This window comes from Mixophyes fleayi, chromosome 3 (genome assembly GCF_038048845.1).
Source record: "Mixophyes fleayi isolate aMixFle1 chromosome 3, aMixFle1.hap1, whole genome shotgun sequence".
NCBI classification, from domain to species: domain Eukaryota; kingdom Metazoa; phylum Chordata; class Amphibia; order Anura; family Limnodynastidae; genus Mixophyes; species Mixophyes fleayi.
The window spans coordinates 304,901,351-304,925,152 of record NC_134404.1 but is presented as its reverse complement, the minus strand read 5'-3'; the positions used below and the strand labels follow the sequence as shown (position 1 = coordinate 304,925,152).

General features: G+C 39.1%; 1 protein-coding gene across 1 annotated transcript; it reads left to right on the top strand.

The window, feature by feature from the left end:
• Positions 1–77: 77 nt before the first annotated feature.
• DNAAF10 (dynein axonemal assembly factor 10) lies at positions 78–22,783 on the top strand. The gene is made up of 8 exons (XM_075203928.1): positions 78–353; positions 13,728–13,828; positions 15,756–15,886; positions 18,831–18,932; positions 19,804–19,919; positions 20,007–20,141; positions 20,875–20,972; positions 22,199–22,783. The coding sequence occupies exons 1-8, from the start codon at positions 168–170 to the stop codon at positions 22,404–22,406; spliced, it is 1,077 nt and encodes a 358-aa protein (XP_075060029.1). The 5' UTR covers positions 78–167; the 3' UTR covers positions 22,407–22,783.
• The last annotated feature ends 1,019 nt before the right edge of the window (positions 22,784–23,802 follow it).

Below are 23,802 nucleotides of genomic sequence, written 5' to 3'. Positions count from 1 at the left end.
CGAGGACCAAGGTAGCGATCTTATGAAGTTTATTGGAACTGGCTCGTCTAGGGCAGTCACAGTCCTCAGAAAGTGTCGGTGACAGTTAGGTTTCCGTGGGTGGGAGGAGCCTGTGTGTTTGGGTCAGTGAGTGTCAGCTGTGTGCACACACCGGTAGAACCGCAGACATGTCTTCGCCGCTGGAGAAGCCGCAGATTATCGCCCACGTCCAGAAGTCGGTTAATTACACGTTGTTTGACTGCAAATGGATCCCGTGCAGCGCCAAGTTCGTGTGCCTGGGGAACCTGGCCAGGGGGAGCGGCGTCATGCAGATCTACGAGATCCAGCACGGGGAGGCCAAGCTCGTCCGGGAGGTCAGCTCCAGTACCGTACACGGGTGACCAGCTAGCAGGTTATACTGGGGTTCTAGTGCCAGTGTCTGGAGAGGACAGGTTGCTGCTCCTACTTATAGGTTCCGGTTATCTATAACTGCAGGAGTTTGGATATTTCCCCTCTTCCCTAATGAGAGAGTAACGGGGGGTTGTGGGGGTACAGGGGCTGCACAGCGCCATGTCCTGCTGTATATCGTGCCCAGTGTATCAGTGTTACCATGGTAACTGAGAGCAGGTAATGTAATGGCTGCTGGACTATTCTACAGCAGTGCATGAATGGGAACTAAGCAGTTCTGAATAAAAACATTACATCTGACGTGCAGTGAATGATATGTTGTAGTAAAGGGGTGTATTAATCCTGTCCTCAAGCACTGGGGATTCCAACTCTATTAATAGTATATGTATAAATCTGTATGTGTGTGTGTGTGTATATATATATATATATATATATATATATATATATATATATATATATATATATATATATATTTTATTTGAACATTCTCTGCTATAGTGCAGCGCTTGGGGATTGGCTTTTCCTTTATTCTTCAATTTCATTTTTTTATTTCATATCCCTGTGTACTGTATGTTGCCATAATTTAAGTAAATTCTTGTGCACAACTTGAGTCCCCCTAAACTGCCCTGCTAGCAGATCATTTTACACTGATATATATTTTTGTCTGATTATGTGTATTGGCTTATTTAAATAAGAATATATCATTTTCTTTTTCATTATCAAGTAAAGTCCTTTGGCCTCATATTATACAGTACAGTAACTGACAATTTTAAGACTCATAGGGGCATATTCAATTAGCTTTTGGATTCGCGGTAACGCGCCGGAACAGCCGCGAAACGTAATACACGGTACCGCAATAACGTGGATTTTCGTTCGCAGCCCATAGGGTTGCGAACGAAAATCCGCGTTAATGCGGTACCGTAATACCCGCAAGAACGCGCACTTTTCGCGGCAACGCGCGTTACCGCGAATCAAAAAGCTAATTGAATATGCCCCATAATATATAACCTTCCTAGTCAGCACAGGCTGAAATTGTAAAACTGATTTAAAGTAATTATTAAACATACACAGGAGGCGTTATGACAACTTCTGTGGGTAGCTTTGCAGAAATAATAATATTATCAATGGCAACAAATAAGATGTTTGCTTTCATTTTCTAAAGAGTAGTGTAAAAATGATAGACTGTGGTTGCTTCGGGCAGCACCATATTTACAATCTCCTTTGGAGCAGTTGTAATAAATGTTCCCCAACATCTCTAATATGAAGTTTTAAAGTACAACTTTTAATGATATAGGTTTTTTGTTTTTTTTATAGCAAAATATTTTCAAATACTATTTAACATTCCTCATTTCAAAACTGGAACATTTAAGCAACACTATTATCTGCACAGTCAACCCTTCCATTAAATCAATCAACACCCCAAATCATGAGGCCATGGCCCATTTTCAAACTGGAAATTGAGATTGTCTTAAGGAAAACTGCTCTGTTGGTAGCTTGAGCATCTCCCAGGAGCGATGTAGAAAAAGTAGGCAAGTGTGAGGTTGAGAAGCCGCTAAATGCACTGAGAACACCAACTGGTATTTGCACCACTGAACTAGGAGGTGCGGAGTCTAACGTACCCCTGGTTTTAACCAGGGACCCCCGCAAGGATGTTTGGGCTTAGCTGCAAGGGGTACGCTGGTCGCGGTCCACTTACAGTTACCAGCGTGGTGAAGAAGGGTCATGATGGTCTGGGTCAAATCAACGGAGACAGGCGGTGCAGCGGAGAGATCCAGAAGCGAAGTCAAACAGGCCGAGGTCAAAGGTCACGAGAATTCAGAGAATGGTCAGCAAGCCGGGGTCAATAACCAGAACGCAGGAACCAGGATAATAGTCAGGGAAGCCGGGTCAAAACCAATAGGTAACAAGGAACGCTGGAGGAAACAGAGAGACCAAAATGGAGACTGATTCTCTGCCACCCTAATGGTGCCAGATTGCGGTTAATATAGAGACTGGTTGCAGCTGATAGGACGGGCCTGCAGGAAGCGGGAAGAACATAGAGTCCTGTTGCCTAGCAACGGGAGGAGGCGCGCATGCACCCGACAGCAGGAAGCCGGCCAGGGACCTAGCAACAGAACGCCCCCGGCCGAAAACATCAGGTGACCATCCCCGCTTTGTGGAATAACAGCGGGGATGGCACCTGACAGCAAGTATTCTTTTACCCTAATTAAAAGAGATGAGGAAAGTTTAGGGCACGGTTTAGTAAAAGGAGGGATCAGTTTTAAACATACGCACAGTGCAATGTGGCCCATTTTTGTTTCTCTACTTGTGCGTGTGATTCCATTCTTGAGAAAATCAGAAATAGAATGTGCACATCCCTCTATCTTTTGTACTTCTTGCTAAAATGCCTTTGGTATTTAAATCAGCTTGAGGTATAGATTGATAACACTGTGACACTATTCTCATTTGATCATTCAGTGGTAATTAGGAGCCTGCATTAAAAGCCAACAGATGTCCTGTTGGTTCATGATGTTACAGAAACTTCTCAGAAGCACATTGAACATGCTTCTTCTGTTGTTTGGGATGGTCACACCTTATTAATCACCAGTCAATTGAAGAGAAATTGCCTGATCATAACACACCATAATGAAGTGTGCATTAATTTATGTTATCTGTTCAAAATATTTATAACAAAACAATGTTTTCTTTGCTGATTGGAATCAGTATTAATAATTCTAATTTTAAGTTATCTACTAACAACATGTATTGTATGTGAATGATGAGGAGTTCAAATTCCAAAAATAATGGATTAATAATAGCTTTAAGCTAATGCACTTGCAGAAGCCATATTGTCCCCTTCTTTTTTCCAATTGTGATAAATCTTCTTAGTTTTTTTGTTAATGTAACAAAACATGTTCTGATGCATTTGTAAATGTTCAAAGCGAATAACAGAAAGTTTGTTAACAATTAGGTGCACAATAACCCACTAGCATAAACATAGAGTATGCATCTCGGAGGGACGTCAGGAAATTACTTAAAATGTAACTTTTAGTAATACAGTAACAGCGGCTGTCGCGCTGAGATAGCGTGCTACAGATCTTGGAGCAGCCACCAAGGTTCTAATGATATTATTATCCACGCCTTTGAAATTTTATAAGGCAGACAGTTTATATCCAACTACTTTATGTTACTTGCCATATTTAGCTGCTACTTGAATTAATATTCTTTGTACATTAGGAATAAGCTGTATATATTTGATAGCCAGTTATTTGGTATGCAAGGGAAAAACCTTATCACTCCAGAAATACAGCCTTACCTATAATTACACACGTAAGCTCTACTTCTAAGAAATTTAGGGGATTTAATGAAGTATATCCGGCAATTTTATGACACACTGTTTGATCAGTTGCACTTTTCTTCTTATGTATTTTGCTGTCCTTAATTGGAATCATCATTTTCAATGATACAAAATAAAAGTTACATTTTAAGTAATATCCTGACATCCCTCCGAAATGCATACTCTGGGCCTTATTCATTAAGGAACTTAAATTAAGAAGTTTCTTATTTAAGTCTCCTGGACAAAACCATGTTACAATGCAAGGGGTGAAAATTAGTTTTCTGTTTTGCACATAAGTTAAATACTGGCTGTTTTTTCATGTAGCACACAAATATCAACTTTAAATTTCAGTGTACAAATAAGCTATCAAGTATTTGTTGGCTACATGAAAAAACAGTCAGTATTTAACTTATGTGCAAAACAGAAAACGATTTGGCACCCCTTGCATTGTAACATGGTTTTGTCCAGGAGATCTTAAATAAGAAACTTCTTAATTTACGTTCCTTAATGAATCGGGCCCTATGACACTTCAGGGAATCTAACTCTTATCAATTGGTGCGACAGAATCTTTCTGTTTCCTTGCATTTGTAAAAGTTATATCAGAGCAAAGAGCATAGTAATGCATAATCTATCAATATAAACCTTCTGCAAAAGTAACTCTGCAGAAATGCAAAATATAAGAAGTGCTGTCCTCATTTACACTGCTGTCTCATGTCAGCGTTCTCCCCAACACCTATTTCCCGGGTGCACCTCCCAGCTCTTTGTACTTGCCCCTCGGCTCTTAGAGCCCAACAGAGCCCTATTATAATAGAATAAACCATTGTTTCTCCTATTAGAATAGTCACTATGTGAGCACTACAACCAGTAGTGTGTGTTAGACCACTGACCACCAGTCTGACCAGTCCTAGTAGGTGTGGGCAATAACCTCTAACATTTTTCAATATTATTACATAGTAATACAACTGCCCCCACCAGGCTACCTCTTAATGCCACCCAGCTGGCAAAATTTTCTGGGGAGAACACTGCATGTGAAACAATATCTACCACACTCCTTACAATCATCATCGTTTATTGGTGACAAATCAATTTTACAATAAGACACTTGGCTGCTTACACCAAATCACCATAAGCTACAGTGCAGGCTCATCCTTACTCTAATAATATCAGAACTGAGCATGGGACTGAGTTTATGAAGAATGACTAATAATAATCTTCACCTTAGATGGCCATATTAATAGGATGCAAAACACAGTGTGGCATCCCTAACCCGGATCATGTAGCATAGTAATAAAATGTATGTATGCAGCATTTCTTCTTATTACATTTTGTGATTAAACACACTGCTGTATGTACACAAACTTGTACTGTTAAAAAAAGACAAAATACCCTAGTGCCTGGAAACCCCCTCCAAGCCTTGTGCACTGTATAATTGAGGTGGCTGGACACTGCTCTGGCTTCACACAGCTATGCCTGAAAAGGGAGAGCTGCGTGCATGCAGCATTGCCCATGTATATTATGATAGGAAGAGTTGGGGAGCAGCCAAGCACTGTCTAAAATTATAGCCACGCCCCCATGCATGCTGGTCACACCCACTGCCAGCGTGGTGTGGAAACCCCCCTCTACGAATCCCGCGTTTGCCCCTGTCCATTAAGGTTGTCGGGGGCTACACTGATAACAAGATGGAAACATGGGAAGCTGTACATTGTTTGTAAGCCTTGAGCATTTCTGCTTAACTCTGTTGCTGGGTAACTAGCAATTTTTAACATTACAACAGTATTGCTGAAGTCATAGTTGCCAAGAGTTAAAAAAATAATAATCCAGGGACACCTTTATGTTGTGAAATGAAAGTTATGTTTGGGCATGGCGGAGTGTCTCGGTGCACAAGGCAAATTATGGGAGTGTGAATGCAAATTAATGGGTGTGGCTACAGCAGTGATACAAAAGAAAATACAAAAGTACACATTTGACTCGCCAAACATTTGTCAAGGAGTAAAACCACAATTTTGCATCTCTTAACTAGACCACGTAGTATATGTGACAAATATTCTCTGGCTTGATTATTAATTTCTGCTACTAATCAGCAGCTTACTGCACATTGCTTTTACTGATAAGATTCCTATCAGTAAAAGTAATGCCCTGAAATTTGTAAATTAGTAGCAGTTATGCACAATAAGTTCCACAGTAATAATGTGAATGTCCAATAAAAGTCCCTCAGTAGCAGTAAAATGTCACTTAGTTCACATTAATACCCAAGCATATGCCCACCAGTAGAAGTAATGTCCAGCTAGATGTCTATTATTCAGCAATCAAGTAGTTGTCTTTAATGGCCAGTAACATTGCCATCAGTAGTAATAGTCAGTAACATTCACACTTGAACCAATATGTGAGCATGTGCTCTAGTTTCTCATTGGTTAGTGCCATTGGCCAATTAAAAGGCAGCTGGTACATCGTTCTATAAGATTGTTTGTTTAATAATATTTCATAAGTAGTGCTAGTACCTGTTTAGTCCAAATTGCGTATTTTATTTTTCTGTAACCAATGTTACTGTCAGCAATCCATGGTGCAAAAGAATACTGTGTTATGAAATCATGACATAGTGATGCTCAAACCACCTTTCTGATATGGACTAATTATAAATGTTTTTATTGGAGAAAAATTATAGCTTGACTAAGTTTTTGTAGTAATAGGTGACCCAGAGGGGTAGCTATGGCTATCAGGGCCCTGTGCACAATCTGACTCCAGCCTTTTGTGCTTTGTGAGAGCTGTATAGAAAAGTAAATATTTGTACAGGATCTACAAATGTGCTTCATGTAAAACAACATCTAGTGATATGGGGCATCACAGGACAGTTTGTTATAACGCAATACAAAGTGGTATAAATGTCAGGGAGCTGCAGATGATTTGGACCCTTTGTGGGTGCTGTGCCCAGATGGTCACATCCTCTGTATATTTGGCAGCTACACCCCTACAGACATTAACTTATTATTATTGCTCATCCTTTGAAAAAAGGTAGACACATGATGTTGGATTGCAAGTTTAAATGTTTTCATCAAAATATAAACCCAAACTCAATATTTTTATTCTACTAGATATATACATATTTACACCGGTAAGAACAAGAGCTGACAATTGTGTTCTTTTTTTATTATTATTATTATTATTATAATAATAATAATAATAATAATAATTATTATTGTTATTTTTATTTATAGTGATGTGTCTCTGGTAGGGATGTGCACCGGCGACTTTTGAGGTCTCGTGTTTTGTGTTTTGGATCCGGATTTTCGTTATTTTTGAGGTTCGGATTTGTCTCGCAAAACACTTGACGAAAGGTTTTGGTTCGGATTTAAGGTATTGGATTCGGATTTTTTTTGAAAAAAACATAAAAAGTTTAAAAATCAAGTTTTTGGGCTTATTTTCACTCCTAGGCTATTATTAACCTCAATAACATTCAATAACAAGCATTTCCACTAATTTACAGTGTATTCTGAACACCTCACAATATAGTTATTAGTCCAAAACGTTGCAACAAGGTATCTTTCTGGACTGCGTAGAGGAGTGGGTCACCACAATATATATTAAAAACCCTGAACTTTTATGATTCGCACCAATAATTGTACCTGGACTGCGTAGAGGAGTGGGTCACCACAATATATTAAAAACCCTGAACTTTTATGAATCGCACCAATAAATGTACCTGGACTGCGTAGAGGAGTGGGTCACCACAATATATATAATAAGAAAACCATCAACTTGTTTGATTCGCACCAATAAATGTACCTGGACTGCGTAGAGGAGTGGGTCACCACAATATATTAAAAACCCTGAACTTTTATGAATCGCACCAATAAATGTACCTGGACTGCGTAGAGGAGTGGGTCACCACAATATATTAAAAACCCTGAACTTTTATGAATCGCACCAATAAATGTACCTGGACTGCGTAGAGGAGTGGGTCACCACAATATATATAATAAGAAAACCATCAACTTGTTTGATTCGCACCAATAAATGTACCTGGACTGCGTAGAGGAGTGGGTCACCACAATATATTAAAAACCCTGAACTTTTATGAATCGCACCAATAAATGTACCTGGACTGCGTAGAGGAGTGGGTCACCACAATATCTTAAAAACCCTGAACTTTTATGAATCGCACCAATAAATGTACCTGGACTGCGTAGAGGAGTGGGTCACCACAATATATATAATAAGAAAACCATCAACTTGTTTGATTCGCACCAATAAATGTACCTGGACTGCGTAGAGGAGTGGGTCACCACAATATATATAATAAGAAAACCATCAACTTGTTTGATTCGCACCAATAAATGTACCTGGACTGCGTAGAGGAGTGGGCACTGGGCACCACAATAAAATATATAAAAAACCTTCAACAGGTCTGCATTACACTACACATACGGCTGCTCCTCCATCCTCTCCATCATATACATGTTGGAGTTTTAGCGTGTGACAACCTCTTGTTTTTGATAATGTCAGTGCATTTTGAATATTTTTCAATTTGCCCCACACCACTGAATGTACTTTATCTATGATACGCATCTATCTATCTTGACTGCGTAGTGTGATGGCCCCGGTACACAATTTGGTACCGGGGCCACAATAAAATAAATACACCCTCCACGTGTCAGAATTCCACCAAACAAGTATCTGGACTGCGTAGTGGGGTGGCCCCGGTACCCAACTTGATACCGGGGCCACAATAAAATAAATACACCCTCCACGTGTCAGAATTCCACCAAACAAGTATCTGGACTGCGTAGTGGGGTGGCCCCGGTACCCAACTTGATACCGGGGCCACAATAAAATAAATACACCCTCCACGTGTCAGAATTCCACCAAACAAGTATCTGGACTGCGTAGTGGGGTGGCCCCGGTACCCAACTTGATACCGGGGCCACAATAAAATAAATACACCCTCCACGTGTCAGAATTCCACCAAACAAGTATCTGGACTGCGTAGTGGGGTGGCCCCGGTACCCAACTTGATACCGGGGCCACAATACCTCCTCCAAACATGCTACAGACAATTCGTCATTGAGATCCCATTAAGTATGTTAAAGACAGACAGGGTCCAAGTGTTATTAGTTGACTTTGTAAAGAAAAAAACTGTCCCTGTTGCACATAGTCGTGCAATGAAGACTTACTTTTTCATTTAAAGGCACGATCTTTCAAGTGTAGTGTTTGTAAGTCTAAGTCATATTATACTTTTGGTAAAATTGGTTTTTTTTGTTCCTCTTTATGTTAATTAATTAGTAATAGAATTAAAGTAGGAAATAGAATTAAATAGAATTAAAGTAGGAAATAGAGTGGTATAGAGTTGTAGTGTGGTATAGATAGAGTGGTCCACACAATATAATAATAAAACCCTCAACTGGTCTGAATTCCACCAAACAAGTATCTTGACTGCGTAGTGTGGTGGCCCCGGTACACAATTTGGTACCGAGGCCACAATATAATTTAAAAACCCTCCACGTGTCGGAATTCCACCAAACAAGTATCTGGACTGCATAGTGGGGTGGCCCCGGTACCCAATTTGATACCGGGGCCACATTACCTCCTCCAATTTCCAAGTGTAGTGTTTATAACATCTTAACACTACACTAATTCTAGCACGTCAAAACCTCTTGTTTTAAATAATGACAGGGCATTTAACTTTTGATTTAATTTATTGAATTTGTTGGCATTTTCTTTTACTTTTTGAACATGGCAAACGACTGTTGAATGGTCACATAATGCCAAAAAAAAAGGTGCAAGATGGAATTGTCCTTGGGCCCTCCCACCCACCCTTATGTTGTTGAAATAGGACATGCACACTTTAACAAACCAATCATTTCAGCGACAGGGCCTACCAAACAACTGTGGCTGAAATGATTGGTTTGTTTGGGCCCCCACACCAATAAAACAATTCATCTCTCCCTGTACAAACTAAACAGGCTCTACTGAGGAAAGATGTCGTCCTTATCCTAAACCTCTGATTCCTCTCCCCCTACAGTGTGTACTTCCTCCTCCTCACACATTATCAATTCGTCCCCGCTGGACTCCACAACCACAGTCCCTCTGTACTGTCTGGAGGGCAGTGCTGTACTTCATTGAGGAATTGATTATTCATTTTTATAAACATCATTTTTTCAACGTTGTGAGGAAGCAACCTCCTTCGCCGCTCACTGACCAGGTTCCCCGCTGCACTAAAAACTCTTTCCGAGTACACACTGGAGGGGGGACAACTCAGTTAAAAAATAGAGCCAGTTTGTACAGGGGCTTCCAAACTGCCTTTTGGAGTTCTACCACGTCACTACCTCTAGTTAATTTAGATTGCAAGGCTTGTAAATATAAATACTTTGAAGATAAAAAAAAGCAGGCTGCACAGACTGTGGAGCTAGAAAGTGAAATTAAATGGACCACGTTACTTTGGTGGCTATCTATGCCCCCCCCCCCGCCCTACACTTGTAGTTGAATATAAATAAAGCAGCCTGCATAGACTGTAGAACTAGCAATTCAAATATACAAAGAAATGGACAAAGGCAGTTTGGTATCTGTCTGCATCAGATCCCCTCTCCACTAGGAGTAAAACAGAAAACTTTTCAGCCGTTATATAATCTAGAATATAAATAGAAATTGAGAAATGCAATTTGGTATCTGTCTGCATCATAATCATCAACATCCTCCTCAGCGCCAGCTACATCAATATCCTCCTCCCAGTGCACAACATTCACACCTTCATTAGCCAAATCTGTAACTGGACTGTGGGTGATCCTTCCAGCATATGCAGAGGGCGTGCTGCAAATGCTGGATGGAGTCACCTCTTCCCGTACAGTGATGGGAAGGTCAGGGTTCACAACCAACAACACCCTTGGACTCGCCTTGGGGATTTGTGATGTCATCTGTTTAGAAGGCAGAGTTCTTTGCTGTTTTGTTGTTGTTGCTGACAGCATAACTCTCTTAAATTTTTTGTAGGGGGGGGGAGGAGGGCTTTGATCCTTGGGTGAAGTTGGACCACTAGTCATGAACACGGGACAGGGCCTAAGCCGTTCCTTGCCACTACTTGTCGTAATTGGCATATTGCCAACTTTACGTTTCTCCTCAGATGATTTTAAGTTTCTTTTTTTGCTGTTTTTTGAGAACTTGGGCTTTTTGGATTTTACATGCCCTGTACTAGGAGATTGGGCATCGTGCTTGCCAGACGACGTTGATGGCATTTCATCGTCTATGTCATGACTAGTGGCAGCAGCTTCAGCATTAGGAGGAAGTGGGTCTTGATCTTTCCCTACTTTATCCTCCAAATTTTTGCTCTCCATTATATGTAGCACAAGATACTGCAGAATGTGTGAACTTGGTAATATTGCAGTACCAATGGACTTATAATGCTGGATTGGTTTTGCAAATTTGGTTATAATTATTATATATATTTTTTTTTTTTTAATTTTTTATTTTTTTTTACTTTTTTTTTATTTTTTACAAACTTGGGAATAATGGGGAAATAACTATGCCCTTAGAAGCACAGAGCACAGGACACAGCACCACTGGACTGAACAGGACACGGCACAGGACCCAGCAGCACTACGGAACTCAGCAGGACAGAGCACAGGACACAGCACCACTGGACTGATACTGCAGAATGTGTAAACTTTGTAATATTGCAGTACCACTGGACTTTTACTGCTGAATGTGTGAACTTGGTAATATTGCAGTACCAATGGACTTATAATGCTGGATTGGTTTTGCAAATTTGGTTATAATTATTATATATTTTTTTTTTTTTTTAATTTTTTATTTTTTTTTACTTTTTTTTTATTTTTTTACAAACTTGGGAATAATGGGGAAATAACTATGCCCTTAGAAGCACAGAGCACAGGACACAGCACCACTGGACTGAACAGGACACGGCACAGGACCCAGCAGCACTACGGAACTCAGCAGGACAGAGCACAGGACACAGCACCACTGGACTGATACTGCAGAATGTGTAAACTTTGTAATATTGCAGTACCACTGGACTTTTACTGCTGAATGTGTGAACTTGGTAATATTGCAGTACCAATGGGCTTATACTGCAGGATTGGTTGTGAAAATTTTGTGGTAATTAAAAAATATTAAAGTAGTTTTTGGTATTTTATAAAAAAAAATTTTTTTTATTTTTTTAAACACAGGGGAATATTGGGGAAATAACTATGCCCTTAGAAGCACAGAGCACAGGACACAGCACCACTGGATTGAACAGGACACAGCACAGGACCCAGCAGCACCACTGACCTCAGAAGGACAGAGCACAGCACACAGCACCACTGGACTGATACTGCAGAACACAGCACAGCACAGCACAGCACAGAACTAAACAGCACAGAACTAAACAGCACAGAGGACCACCTAACACACCCTCCCTCTACCCTGATCAATGCCCGAGTGAAGATGGCGGCGACTAGCGGGGAATTTATAGGATCCGAGTATCGCGAGATCCGACAACGGGATTATGAGTCAGAGCCTCAGTTTCACTTTTGAATTTGGCGCCAATACCCGGATCTGTCTCGGATCCGACTCGAATCCGCAACGTTCGGGTGGGCTCGGATTTCAGAAATCCGAGCGCGCTCATCCCTAGTCTCTGGTACCCTAAAAAATATATATGTGGCCTGGTGCAGGCATATTTCGTTCCTGTAATAATGAATAGGTTAAAAGATAGGTACCAGTCCTCTACTGCAGTAATTTAGGTTGTACAATTACAGATCATGAAGGCTTTGTTTCATAGTTGAAAGTCCCAGTAGAATATAATAACATGTTTTGATTTTGTTGTCTTTGGTGCTGTGAGCCGAAACAATCCTACAGGGAGGGCCTCACAAAAACTTTCTTGGTTCTGCCAGGCCAGCAGGGACATGGCTTGATGTGTAAACACCATTCAGTTCATCTAACTTCTAAGAAGAGTAGTTGCCCATTTGTGCCATTTCAAAGTATCTGTAATAGGTAGTGTGGGCTCTGTTTCCTGTAATAAACAGAGGAAATGGGTAGAACTCAGCTTGTTGCAGCTTTAGTATAATATATATGACAAATATTTTACTGTCAGATTATAAACATTTCAAATTATGTTTTCCGATTAGATTTTACTTCCTAATCACTTAATCTTCTTTCTTCTGACTGAGAGGTATATGTAAATATTCTTACAATTGTTAGTTCTGGCCCTGGCCACGGCCAAGGAGCAAGTTTTATTTACTGCTACAAATCGTTGCGCTTTTAATATCATTATATTACAGGTAAAAAAAAAAAGTTATTGGCAAAAAAAAGCTGCTGCTACTGTGAAAACTTATCTAATGTAATTCAAAGATAATTTGAATTCTGACATATTGTTGGTATGTCACCATGTTTAAATTCATTTAAAAAAATATATATATAATGCTCGAAGTGTGCCGGTATGAGATGGGGGGTGGGTGAATATTCACGCAGGGGTAAGGGGCGGTTTGCTGCAAGTCGTGCGTGGGGGGGGGATTGGATTGCTTGTGAGAGGGACAGAGGAGAAGATGGTGCAGGGGATATGTGAGAGACAGGGGAGATGATGGTGCAGGGGATATGTGAGAGAGACAGGGGAGATGATGGTGCAGGGGATATGTGAGAGACAGGGGAGAAGATGGTGCAGGGGATATGTGAGAGACAGGGGATATGTGAGAGAGACAGGGGAGATGACGGTGCAGGGGGGTTAAGTGAGAGAGACAGGGGAGATGATGATGCAGGGGGTTAAGTGAGAGACAGGGAAGAAGATGGTGCAGGAAGACATGTGAGGGGGACAGGAGAGAAGATGGTGCAGGTGGATATGTGAGAGGGACAAAGGAGAACCTTAAATTAGATTATATAAATATTGACAGAACACGAACACGTGTGTGTCTTGGCCTTAAACACATGTTTTCTGTAAAATATTTGAATCCCTATAAATATTTTTCATTGGTTATTAGGACCTACATTTTTCATTAGTTGAAGTTAATGTAATTTATAACCTATTTACCTTTTTTATATTTAATAGATTGAAAAGCCAAAGCCTCTGAAATGTGGAACATTTGGAGCCAGCTCTTTACAGCAGAGATATTTAGCCACTGGTGACTTTGGTGGAAATCTAGATGTATGGTAAGTAATTTTGTGTTGCTGATCTCACTTATATGCTCTATAGCAAATCTCATAATACAGCTTTGTGGTCCCCATCAGAGGGTGAGTAAATAGGACAAAATCTAATGCTTTCATTAACGTGCTACCAGACTTCTCATTTCTTACTATGCGTGTCATGATCAGCAATGCCTTTACAAATGTAGCTGTAAACAGATAAATATAGGATAACCTCCACAACTTAATACCTGCTAGATATAACATAAGCACAAATCAATAAATCATGTACTTGGGCAAACATTAGCCAAAATACTGTGGGCTCAATGACACAAACTGTATTCAAGACCTTTTATATTATAATAAATAAAGGCACATCCAGACATAGTGTGAATAGTGTGAAAATATCTAAATTGCACACAAAAATACTAAAAAAAAAAAAACTAGCAACAAGAGGGCTAAGGTGCGCACATAGGAAGAAGCTATTCAGTTGTTTTTTAACGCGGCGCGATAAACAGGCCAATATGCTGTTTTATCTCGCACCTCTTTGGGGTGTGCTAAAAATAAAAAAAACCTAAGAAAACTATTTGAAATCATGTAATAATGAAAAAAAAAAAAGATGAACTATGTTTATCAGTAATGCATAAAATGTAAAAGTTGATTTTCTTGTTAAAAAATATTGAAAAAAAATCCCCACACAAATATAATAAAAATCACTAATTAAATATATTTCTGTATGTTTTTGGTACAAATATGTTTTGTACTTATGTGTTTCGACATGATATAGATGATTCTCTAGTAAAAAATAGTGAAATGAGAAAATATGCTAAAGAAAGTACTGTAATGTAGACATTATCAAATAGAATGGTTGTGTAATGCAGTCTAATGTATGAAAATGTATGCCAGTCCTTTTTTTGTGTTAAACCCTCCGCTTCACTCCCAAACACCAATGATTAACGCGCGGAGGCAGGGTTCCCTCTTTTTCAATTGAACTGCACGAGTTTTAATGCTGCGTTAACTAAAAACGGTCGCTATAGCAGTTAAAAACCTGCGTGTGATTTTTTTTTTTTTTTTTATATTAACGCTGCGGGGGAAAAAAAATCAACGCATTCATTTGAATACCCCCCTTAGTGTTAGTTTTGCTTAATGGTGATAGTACAATCTGAGCACCTGTCACATATGTCCTCTTTTGTTAAATACGGGCTGTTCAAAGCCAGTAGGGGAAAAAAAAAAATCCCCTCCATCAACATTATTTGCCCTGGAAAGGAACAGATAGAAAGTGCGCTAATATCAGGATAAGCTGCCCTCTCACCTCCAGTGTAGACTGTGTCGGGAAATAAAAGGGAAGAGCAACAGTAGCCAACGTTAGCATGTTTGCTGGTTCATTATAATGTTAGGTGCCTTAGTGAGGTTACTACAGGAAAGAGAACAGTCACCTGTTTAAAGCTCTCCATAAACATAAATAACAACAGCACCATGTATTACCACAACAAGGATTATGTTGATTTTAATTTCTCCATTTCGTCTATTGCTTAATATTGCATATATTTGTTTAGTATTTTTTATTTGAAATACCGTTTCCATTACATTTAGAATTTGTTCTGCTTTATTAAAATGTGCCAAAAAGGAATGTATATATCCACCTTTATTAAAGTATTTTCTATTTTATAGTAAATTTGTCACCAGGTTCCTTGTACACTGTTTTTATTAATAAAAACCAGGTCCCGCTTTTCCCCTTTTTTGCCCAGAAGAGAACACGTATTATAGAGCTTTCAGACTATGCTATGTGACTTGGCAGACTTGCTTCCTTCAAACATCACAGCTCATGGGGTGAAATAATCATTGTATTTTATAATACAAAATATAAGTTTTTCTATTTTTTCTAAAACTGATCACATGACATATTTTGAAACAATGTTGTTGCCCAAATTGTGAAAGGTGTTTTGTGTTTTAGGAATCTTGAAGCTGCTGACGCTCCAGTGTACTCTGTGAAAGGACACAAGGAGATTATTAACTGTATTGATGGAATTGGAGGTTTAGGCATTGGGGATGGAGCACCAGAGATTGTAACCGGAAGCCGTGATGGTAAGTTCACTCTGCTTTAGAGCTGTAATATCATTCAATGGGGCCAACACATTGTGATCAGGCAGTAGTACCTCGTACACATATTGGATCATCAGCTGTCCATACTTTCCGGGACACTGTGTTTGGTGCCCTTCCTATCCCCTAAAAACACCCCTGCATCTCCATGTGTGTGACACACTTTCCAACAATCCCCCAGTATTGAGTCTGTCTTGCTTAAATTGGGACATATATGGCGCTAGTTTAGCAAAAACAGACAAAGTGGCCATAAATCATACGATAAGGCTAAAAAAAGAGATAAAAAAGCTGCTTGTATAAAGTGATTTGCAATAAAAAAAACAAAGTTATGGAATATGCATTGGACATAATGTTTGTAATCAATATAAGCGAAATGTGAAGTTTACTGAACACTTCAGAATAAGCAGTAAAGCTGTCATTGTCAACTAACATTATAGATGTTAAATGGAATGGCATTCATGTTTTTTGTATAGCCATATCCCTCAATGGATAATAATGAGACTTGTAAATTACTTTTATTAACATTTCTGCTACAAAAAGAAGCATTTGTTTAAATTATTTGTAACCTTTTTTAAGTTGCAGCTGAGTATTTCTTCCAACATGTATTAATTCAATTGGAATAAAGCCATCTGAGCTCTCCTACCTGCTTCCTGTACCCTACAGTAGGATTTGTCAGAGAGATTGTTACTTTTTACATTGTTGCAGCTTTATGCATAGCTGTTACATTAGGGCTAAACTACAAAAGTGATTTTCTTAATTGCAATTCCTTTCTGTGCCCATTTTGCAGTAACTTGTTTCCTATAGAATGCAGGGGAAATGCAGGATTCGAGGAGGGGGGTTTCCACGCCACGATACCAGTGGGCGTGTCTAGCATGTGTAGGGGCGTGGCTACAAACACACAACCGGGTCAAACACACAGAGATGTAAACTGCCCCATACACAGATAAGCACAAACACACACAGGATCAAACACACAGATATGTAAGCTGTCATATACACAGACAAGCACAGACTCACACACACACACACAGACATGTAAGCTGTCATATACACACACACACACATACACACACACACATACACACACACACACACACACACACACACACATTCTTACCTTCTTCTGCTGCCTCCTGCATAACACCCATGCTGGCTGTGTGGGAATAAGGGGCGGGGCCAAACTGCCGGCAGAGAGCTGTGCTCACACAGCAGGGGACTGACTGGGAGAAGATCCCAAGCTACAAGCAGTAGTGGCTGGTCCCGGGAAAGGGGCCAGCCACTGTAAGTATATGGCACCCCAGGTAGGAGAGGGGTTTCTGGAGACTAGGAAACCCCCCCGAGTGCACCCCTGGAATGATCTGCACAGGTGATTTTTAATCCCTGTGTAGAGCGGCCATAACCTTTAATCCATTGATTAAAATGTAAGAATATATATAAAAATGTTTGGCACTCTATCTTATTAAAAACTGAAGCATTTAAGTTAAATGTAAAAAGTTGAATGGACTTCTCCTTTAATACTGTTTTTTAAACTATACATTTTCAATATTGTATTATTCATAAATATGATAGCCTGCCCAGACAGTGTTGTCCTTCATTATCAAATGGAGTATTTTCACGTAAAGAATCCTAATTGGTTATGTTCACACATTGCATGTTTATCTCCACAGCTGTCTGTTTTCATCTGGCCATTCATTCCTATCATTCATTACTACCTGGGAACAAATGATATAACACATTTAGCAGTTATTGATACTTCTGTATGTTTTCATGTACAATCTGAGCAGTTTAACTTCCACTGGGTTTAGTGGGAACCTTAAAGAGAGGTTAAGTAATCCTTAAAATATGAGTTTTAAAAATATGCTTTATATGTAAATGACTAACCATTGTATATAGAATTACTACTTTGTTTTAGTTGGGTTTTTTAATGCACAAAATGTACAGTTGGCGACATTTGATTTAATTGACCAATTTAACATATTCTCTTACTAAATAAATCTCACCAACACACTGTTTTACATACTATTTCTAAACTACTTAACTACTGAGAATGTGTCATTTATTTTCCATCTCTAAATAATATCTAAATATGGCTAACACTTGTCTAAGAAATATGTATCTGTGTTTGTTTTATTATTGTGACTCCTGAAATTAGTTTTGCAAGAACTTCTGTGGATCCAGTATTGCTTTCTGTCTGTGTAGCTGTTCAAAATGCTGTGCTAGTGGGGGTAGGGACAGCTTGCAGTAATTGTGGCAGTAAACTACAATTCCTATTGTCCATTGCAAACATGCATCCAAAAGCAGCACTAAACACTGTCTGCTGCTCCCCTGTGACCTCATCACCCAGCTATACCTCCCAACTCTTACAGTTGCGGAATAGGGACAAATTTGCATGCACCTCACATGTGTTGGAGGGGGGGTCCAGTACCCCCGGCTTCCTTCCTCAACCTGCAAACCACCCATTCATTGCAGTCCACACCTGACTGATACCGCTCACTACTGTTCTGTTATGGAAAGAATGGGACATACCTCCCAACCGTCTGGTCTGATCGGGACAAACCTGGAGAGGAGCTAAAATAAAATGGATTTTGAAGTGGGGAAAGGTGGGTCAGACAGTCCCAAACTAAACAACATTACTCCATAGGAGGCCAGATATGGCTGGAGCTTCTTAAATAAAGTTCAAACGTGCCCTGTTGTATTGACAGATCTGTTTGTTTGGGCCTAAAATATTTCATGGAAGAAACTTGTTTGAATTGGAGAACATGCCTAATGATTGGATCCTAGAGGGTCCTTAGCACTTGGTAACATCATTTTTACTTACATTATTGGCATCCAAGATTAAATGCTGGGCTGTGTATACTAGTATGATACAAAACAACGTGATCATTTCTACAGCATTCACATTGTATGCTCTTCACTGTTGTTCTTCTAGGCACCGTGAAAGTATGGGACACAAGGCAAAAAGACACCCCAGTTGCTAATATGGAACCAGTAGAAGGAGAAAACAAGAGAGATTGCTGGACAGTGGCATTTGGTAAAAAATATACAATATCAAACTACATAACATTGGGTCATAGGGTGCTCATGCAATGTGTGTGATGTATTACTAAAAGGGAAATTAAATCATTTTTATAAATTAGGTTATTTTATTCCGTAAGCAGCACTAAACACCATGGGCCTGATTCATTAAGGAAAGGAAAGCAAAAAAAAGTAGTAACTTTGCACCTTGGCAAAACCGTGTTGCATTGAAGGGCAGGTAAATTTAAAATGTGATGCCAGTTATATAGTTAGGGTAGGGCATATCCTAGATCAACTTTAAATTTCATGGTAAAAATAAAGCTATCAAGTATTTGTGTGTTACATGAAAAACAGCCAGTATTTACCTTATGTGCAATATAAAAAACTAATTTGCACCCCTTTCATTGTAACATGGTTTGTCCAGAAGAAAACTTACTCATTTTTTTGCCTTACTTACCTTAATGAATCGGGCCCTCTGTTTTCCCATGGATATAATAATTTATGAAGATTTACTGGAACAGCCATGGTGTTTTCTTGGCCAATATAATGGTCTGTAGACTAAAGGGAAAATATAAGTAATACAATCAAACAAATATAATAGTGGTGATCCAATAAGGCCTGGTTGGGAAATGGCCAATAAATCATGTCATTTCCGTCTCTTTTTATTCTATACAAGAAATCATCACTGTCCCTAATGCCAGTGACTGGATGCACAAATGAGGAGAAAGCCGTTACGGAAGGCATTTAATTGGCCTCTGGCACCGGAAAGGTCCAATTTAGACTAGTTTATTAAGCCATGAAACATTAGGAATTCAGTGGATAATAACTAATTAAATTGATGCTAATACTATTTTTAAATTGTACTTCTGTCATGTGATTTATTCAAGGTCATGCCTACAATCAGCAGGAGCGTGTTGTATGCGCTGGATATGATAACGGAGACATTAAGCTGTTTGACCTGCGCAACATGTCTCTAAGATGGGAGACCAATATTAAAAATGGGGTATGGTCATTGTCACCACAACTAGTGACTTATGATGGTCTGTATATTTTATATACGTTTTCATTTGCGCAATTAATTTGTTAACAGGTTTGCAGCTTGGAGTTTGATAGAAAGGATATCATTATGAATAAATTAGTTGCCACTTCCTTGGAAGGAAAATTTCATGTTTATGACATGAGGACCCAACACCCTACCAAAGGTTTTGCATCAGTGACAGAAAAGGTAATCGCTCCTCTTGTGCTCCCAGCCTGTTTCTTAAAGCTGGGTACACACTACAGGGTTTCTGTCCAATAACCGGCTCAACCAGCCGACATACGACCGCTCGTTCAAAAGTCGGGTCAGTGTGTACAGTGACGCGATGGTCGAAAGTCTGCCCAAATGGATGACTGTCGCCTCATTTGGTTGGTCATACCGTTAAATATTTTCGTTCCAATCCTGTTTCCGTTGTGTAGTGTGTATAAACTTCCGACTGATCCACGACAATCCTCCGATACTTCCTCGACCTGGGGGACGTGTGTATGTAAATTTGTGATGCCTGTACCAGTCCCACGTGGTGCGGTATTTGCACATCACTGACTAGTGTTTTGTATAGATGTGTATTGCACCTGTCCGGCTGCAGACCATTACACGTGTATAAAGCACGTGTGTTATTACCCTTTGCATGTATGTTGGGAACCTATTCATATTTACTCTTTATACACTTATACCTTTATAAACTATTAAACTTTTATAGTCATATTAACCTTTATTAACTAGTCCTATGCCAGAGGCAAACTTCACCACTGTTACTCTGTAGATAGTTAAAATGCCATCAAAATTCTTTTCCAATCCCCTGAAGTTTGTATAACATTATTTCAGGCACCTTTTATAATTATTACATATTAAAATATTTGATTTCTGATTGTGATATCTTCTTCCAAGTATAATTACACGTTTCTAAAACTCATTAAACCAGGCACAGAAATCTACCATCTGGCAAGTTCGGCATCTACCACAGAACAGAGATGTCTTTATGACGACCGGAGGAGCTGGAAGTCTTCATCTTTGGAAATAGTAAGTTCATTCTCCTTCATGGATCACCTGTCATGTTTGGGATAGTGATTTGGTCTAACCCTATAATGATCGGAGGGTTTTCTCTTCTTCATAATCACTTTTTATTCTGTGGAGATGTCTGTTTCACTAGCAGTTAAATCTAACAATTTTTTTAGTCTGTTAAAGTGAATTTATATTGTTTTGTTTATTTTTGGGGTAGATGATGAGGCTTTCTTTTTGGTACATATATTTACATTTATAGGTTTTATGCATGAGATCAATACACTTTTCTGGTATTCTTTTCCAAAGATACTTTCAGGCAAAAAGTGCAGCCCGCAGATGTTTAACCCACAACTAAGCTGGCTAGTCCTGAGTATAACGCTACCAAATTGATGTACTTTGTATAAGGTCTGGCATAGTTATAAGGCCATAAGCAAAAGTTTACGCCTTACTATAGGAAGCTTTTTTCCCCATTGCTCTATAATGACTACACACAGATGCACAAATTGTTAGTGGTTTTTTTTTGTTTGTAAGCCTGAGATCCTATGTGACACTCATGCAATAAGTGTTGGAATCTCTAAGAAATAGTGACATCATTTTGGTAAACTGGTTTTATTTAATTGAAGATTTATATTTTTTCTTTTTTTGGGGGGAAGGGGGGCAGTGTAGTGGGATATGCCCCATGTATCACCTGCATTTCTGCAGCAACAGATCACTTGTAGTAGTGTTGTAGGTTAGAACTTGATCTTCTCCCCCTTGCCCTGACTGGTCACTCTTCCTCAGCTCGAGGAGGTACCATATTTCCATTGCACACCAATGAGGAAGAGCCTTTTCATTGAAATCGGGTCTGCCCTTTGTGTAGCTTAAGGCTGAGGCTGGGAAGTAGTTTAAATGGGCCTGTACAGGGTGGACACAATAATGTTTAGCCTAAATTAGTATTCATGAGACAAAGGCCTGCTTATCAACTTGTTAAGAAACCATGGCACTGTTACTAGCGAATACACTGTATTCTTATAAATAATCTGCGTAGTTCCTACTGAATCAATATACTGAATTATCATGATTTTTGGGCTGGTCCACAGAAAAAGGCTGTCACCACAGTGTTTAGCCGATGGGTGCACTGTAAAAAAGCAAAATAATGAAAATATATTTGTATGCTTTGCCATTTACTTTTAGTATATTTTGTCAGTTAAATAAGAATGGCCATGAAAACAATCTTTTACATTTGTTTATTTTTTCTTTCCTAGTGAATACCCTGCTCAGCGATCACGCAAAGACACCGATGGTGTTGATATTGGTGTGGCAGGAACAGTCAGCTTATTACAGAACGTTACGCTATCAACGCAGCCCATCTCTAGCATAGACTGGAGCCCAGATAAAAAAGGATTGTGCGTATCCACGTCATTTGACCAGACGGTCAGGGTGCTCATCGTCACCAAGCTGAACAAACTTTGATTTCAACTTTGTACCACAGAGAGGATCAGAATCCAGTTTTTACACATTTCTCTCTCTTGAAGAGACCAGAAAAGGTCGTTGGGGAATAGAGGAAAATTATCCTCCGTTCACAGTTAACAAAAACCCTTCTTGTTCCACCACTGTATTCAGTTCCACTGTAGCAATGTTGTTTTATGACGGCTGTTGCTGTTCACTGTGGACTGAGGTGTCATGTGAGGAAAAAACTAAATCTGGTAGCAATGTTGGCAGCTTGGTAAGCCCTCCATTTAAACTGGCTGCAACCAGGTCACCCAGTGTAACACAGACTCTGTCAACCAGATTTTCCAAATACCCAAAAACCTCTGTTTTACAATAAACGAAAGAAGGACTTGTCTTAACTAATCTATTACAAGACTATATTATATATAGGATATGACTCGCCAGTGTAAAAGAACCCGTATATACGCCATAATTGCGCACGCTGTCTTCTTATTCTTATTACCATACGCATTTACACTTTCCTTCTTATGACGCGCCTACTTCAGTCCTTTAAGCCTAATTTACTGTATCACACAGATTTCTATATATAATATCTCTTGCATCAATACATTATAAATTCATAACCACAATGCAGTTATATATGTATAAAATAGTCTTTACTTGTATAATAAATTAATAATATAATTTCAATAACATAATCTTACACATGGTGCATATAATAGATGACATTCTGTGTGTAAGTACAATATCTTATTAATTTTTTGTTAATTATGTATGTGTATGTGCATGCATTTGTGTGTATGTATCTCAGACCATTTATTTATATATATATATATATATATATATATATATATATATATATATATATATATATATATATATATATATATATATATAATCACTCACACACTATATGGAAAAAAGTATTTGGCCATACCTGTTAATTATTGAATTGAGGTGTTTCAATCAAACCCGTTACCAGAGGTGTGTACAATCAAGCATCTAGCCATGTAGTCTGCATTTGCAAACATTTGTGATACAAAATGGGTCATTCTGAAGAGCTCAGTGACTTCAAGCGTGGTACTGTGATAGGACGCCACCTTTACAATAAGACATTACATGAAATTTAATCCCTGCTGGATATTCCACGGTCAACTGTAAGTGATATTATTAGAAACTGGAAGTGTTTAGGAACAACAGCAACTCAGTCATGAAGCGAAAGACAACGTAAAATCACATAGCAGGGTCACCGACAGCTAAGGCAAATGGTGCGTAAAAGTCGCCAACGCTCTGTCGATTCCATAGCTGAAGAGTTCCGAATTTCCACTGGCATTTCCACATTTTGAGGAAGTAGCCTCCTAAGCCGATTACTGACAAAGTTCCTGGCTGTGCTGAAAACTCTTTCTGAGTACATACT

Excerpts from the sequence above, each read along its gene's own strand:
- DNAAF10 (XM_075203928.1), top strand. The coding sequence starts at position 168 with ATGTCTTCGCCGCTGGAGAAGCCGCAGATTATCGCCCACGTCCAGAAG. Across the intron at positions 13,829-15,755 it reads GGTGGAAATCTAGATGTATG|GAATCTTGAAGCTGCTGACG; the intron begins GTAAGTAATTTT and ends TTTGTGTTTTAG. Across the intron at positions 18,933-19,803 it reads TTGCTGGACAGTGGCATTTG|GTCATGCCTACAATCAGCAG; the intron begins GTAAAAAATATA and ends GATTTATTCAAG.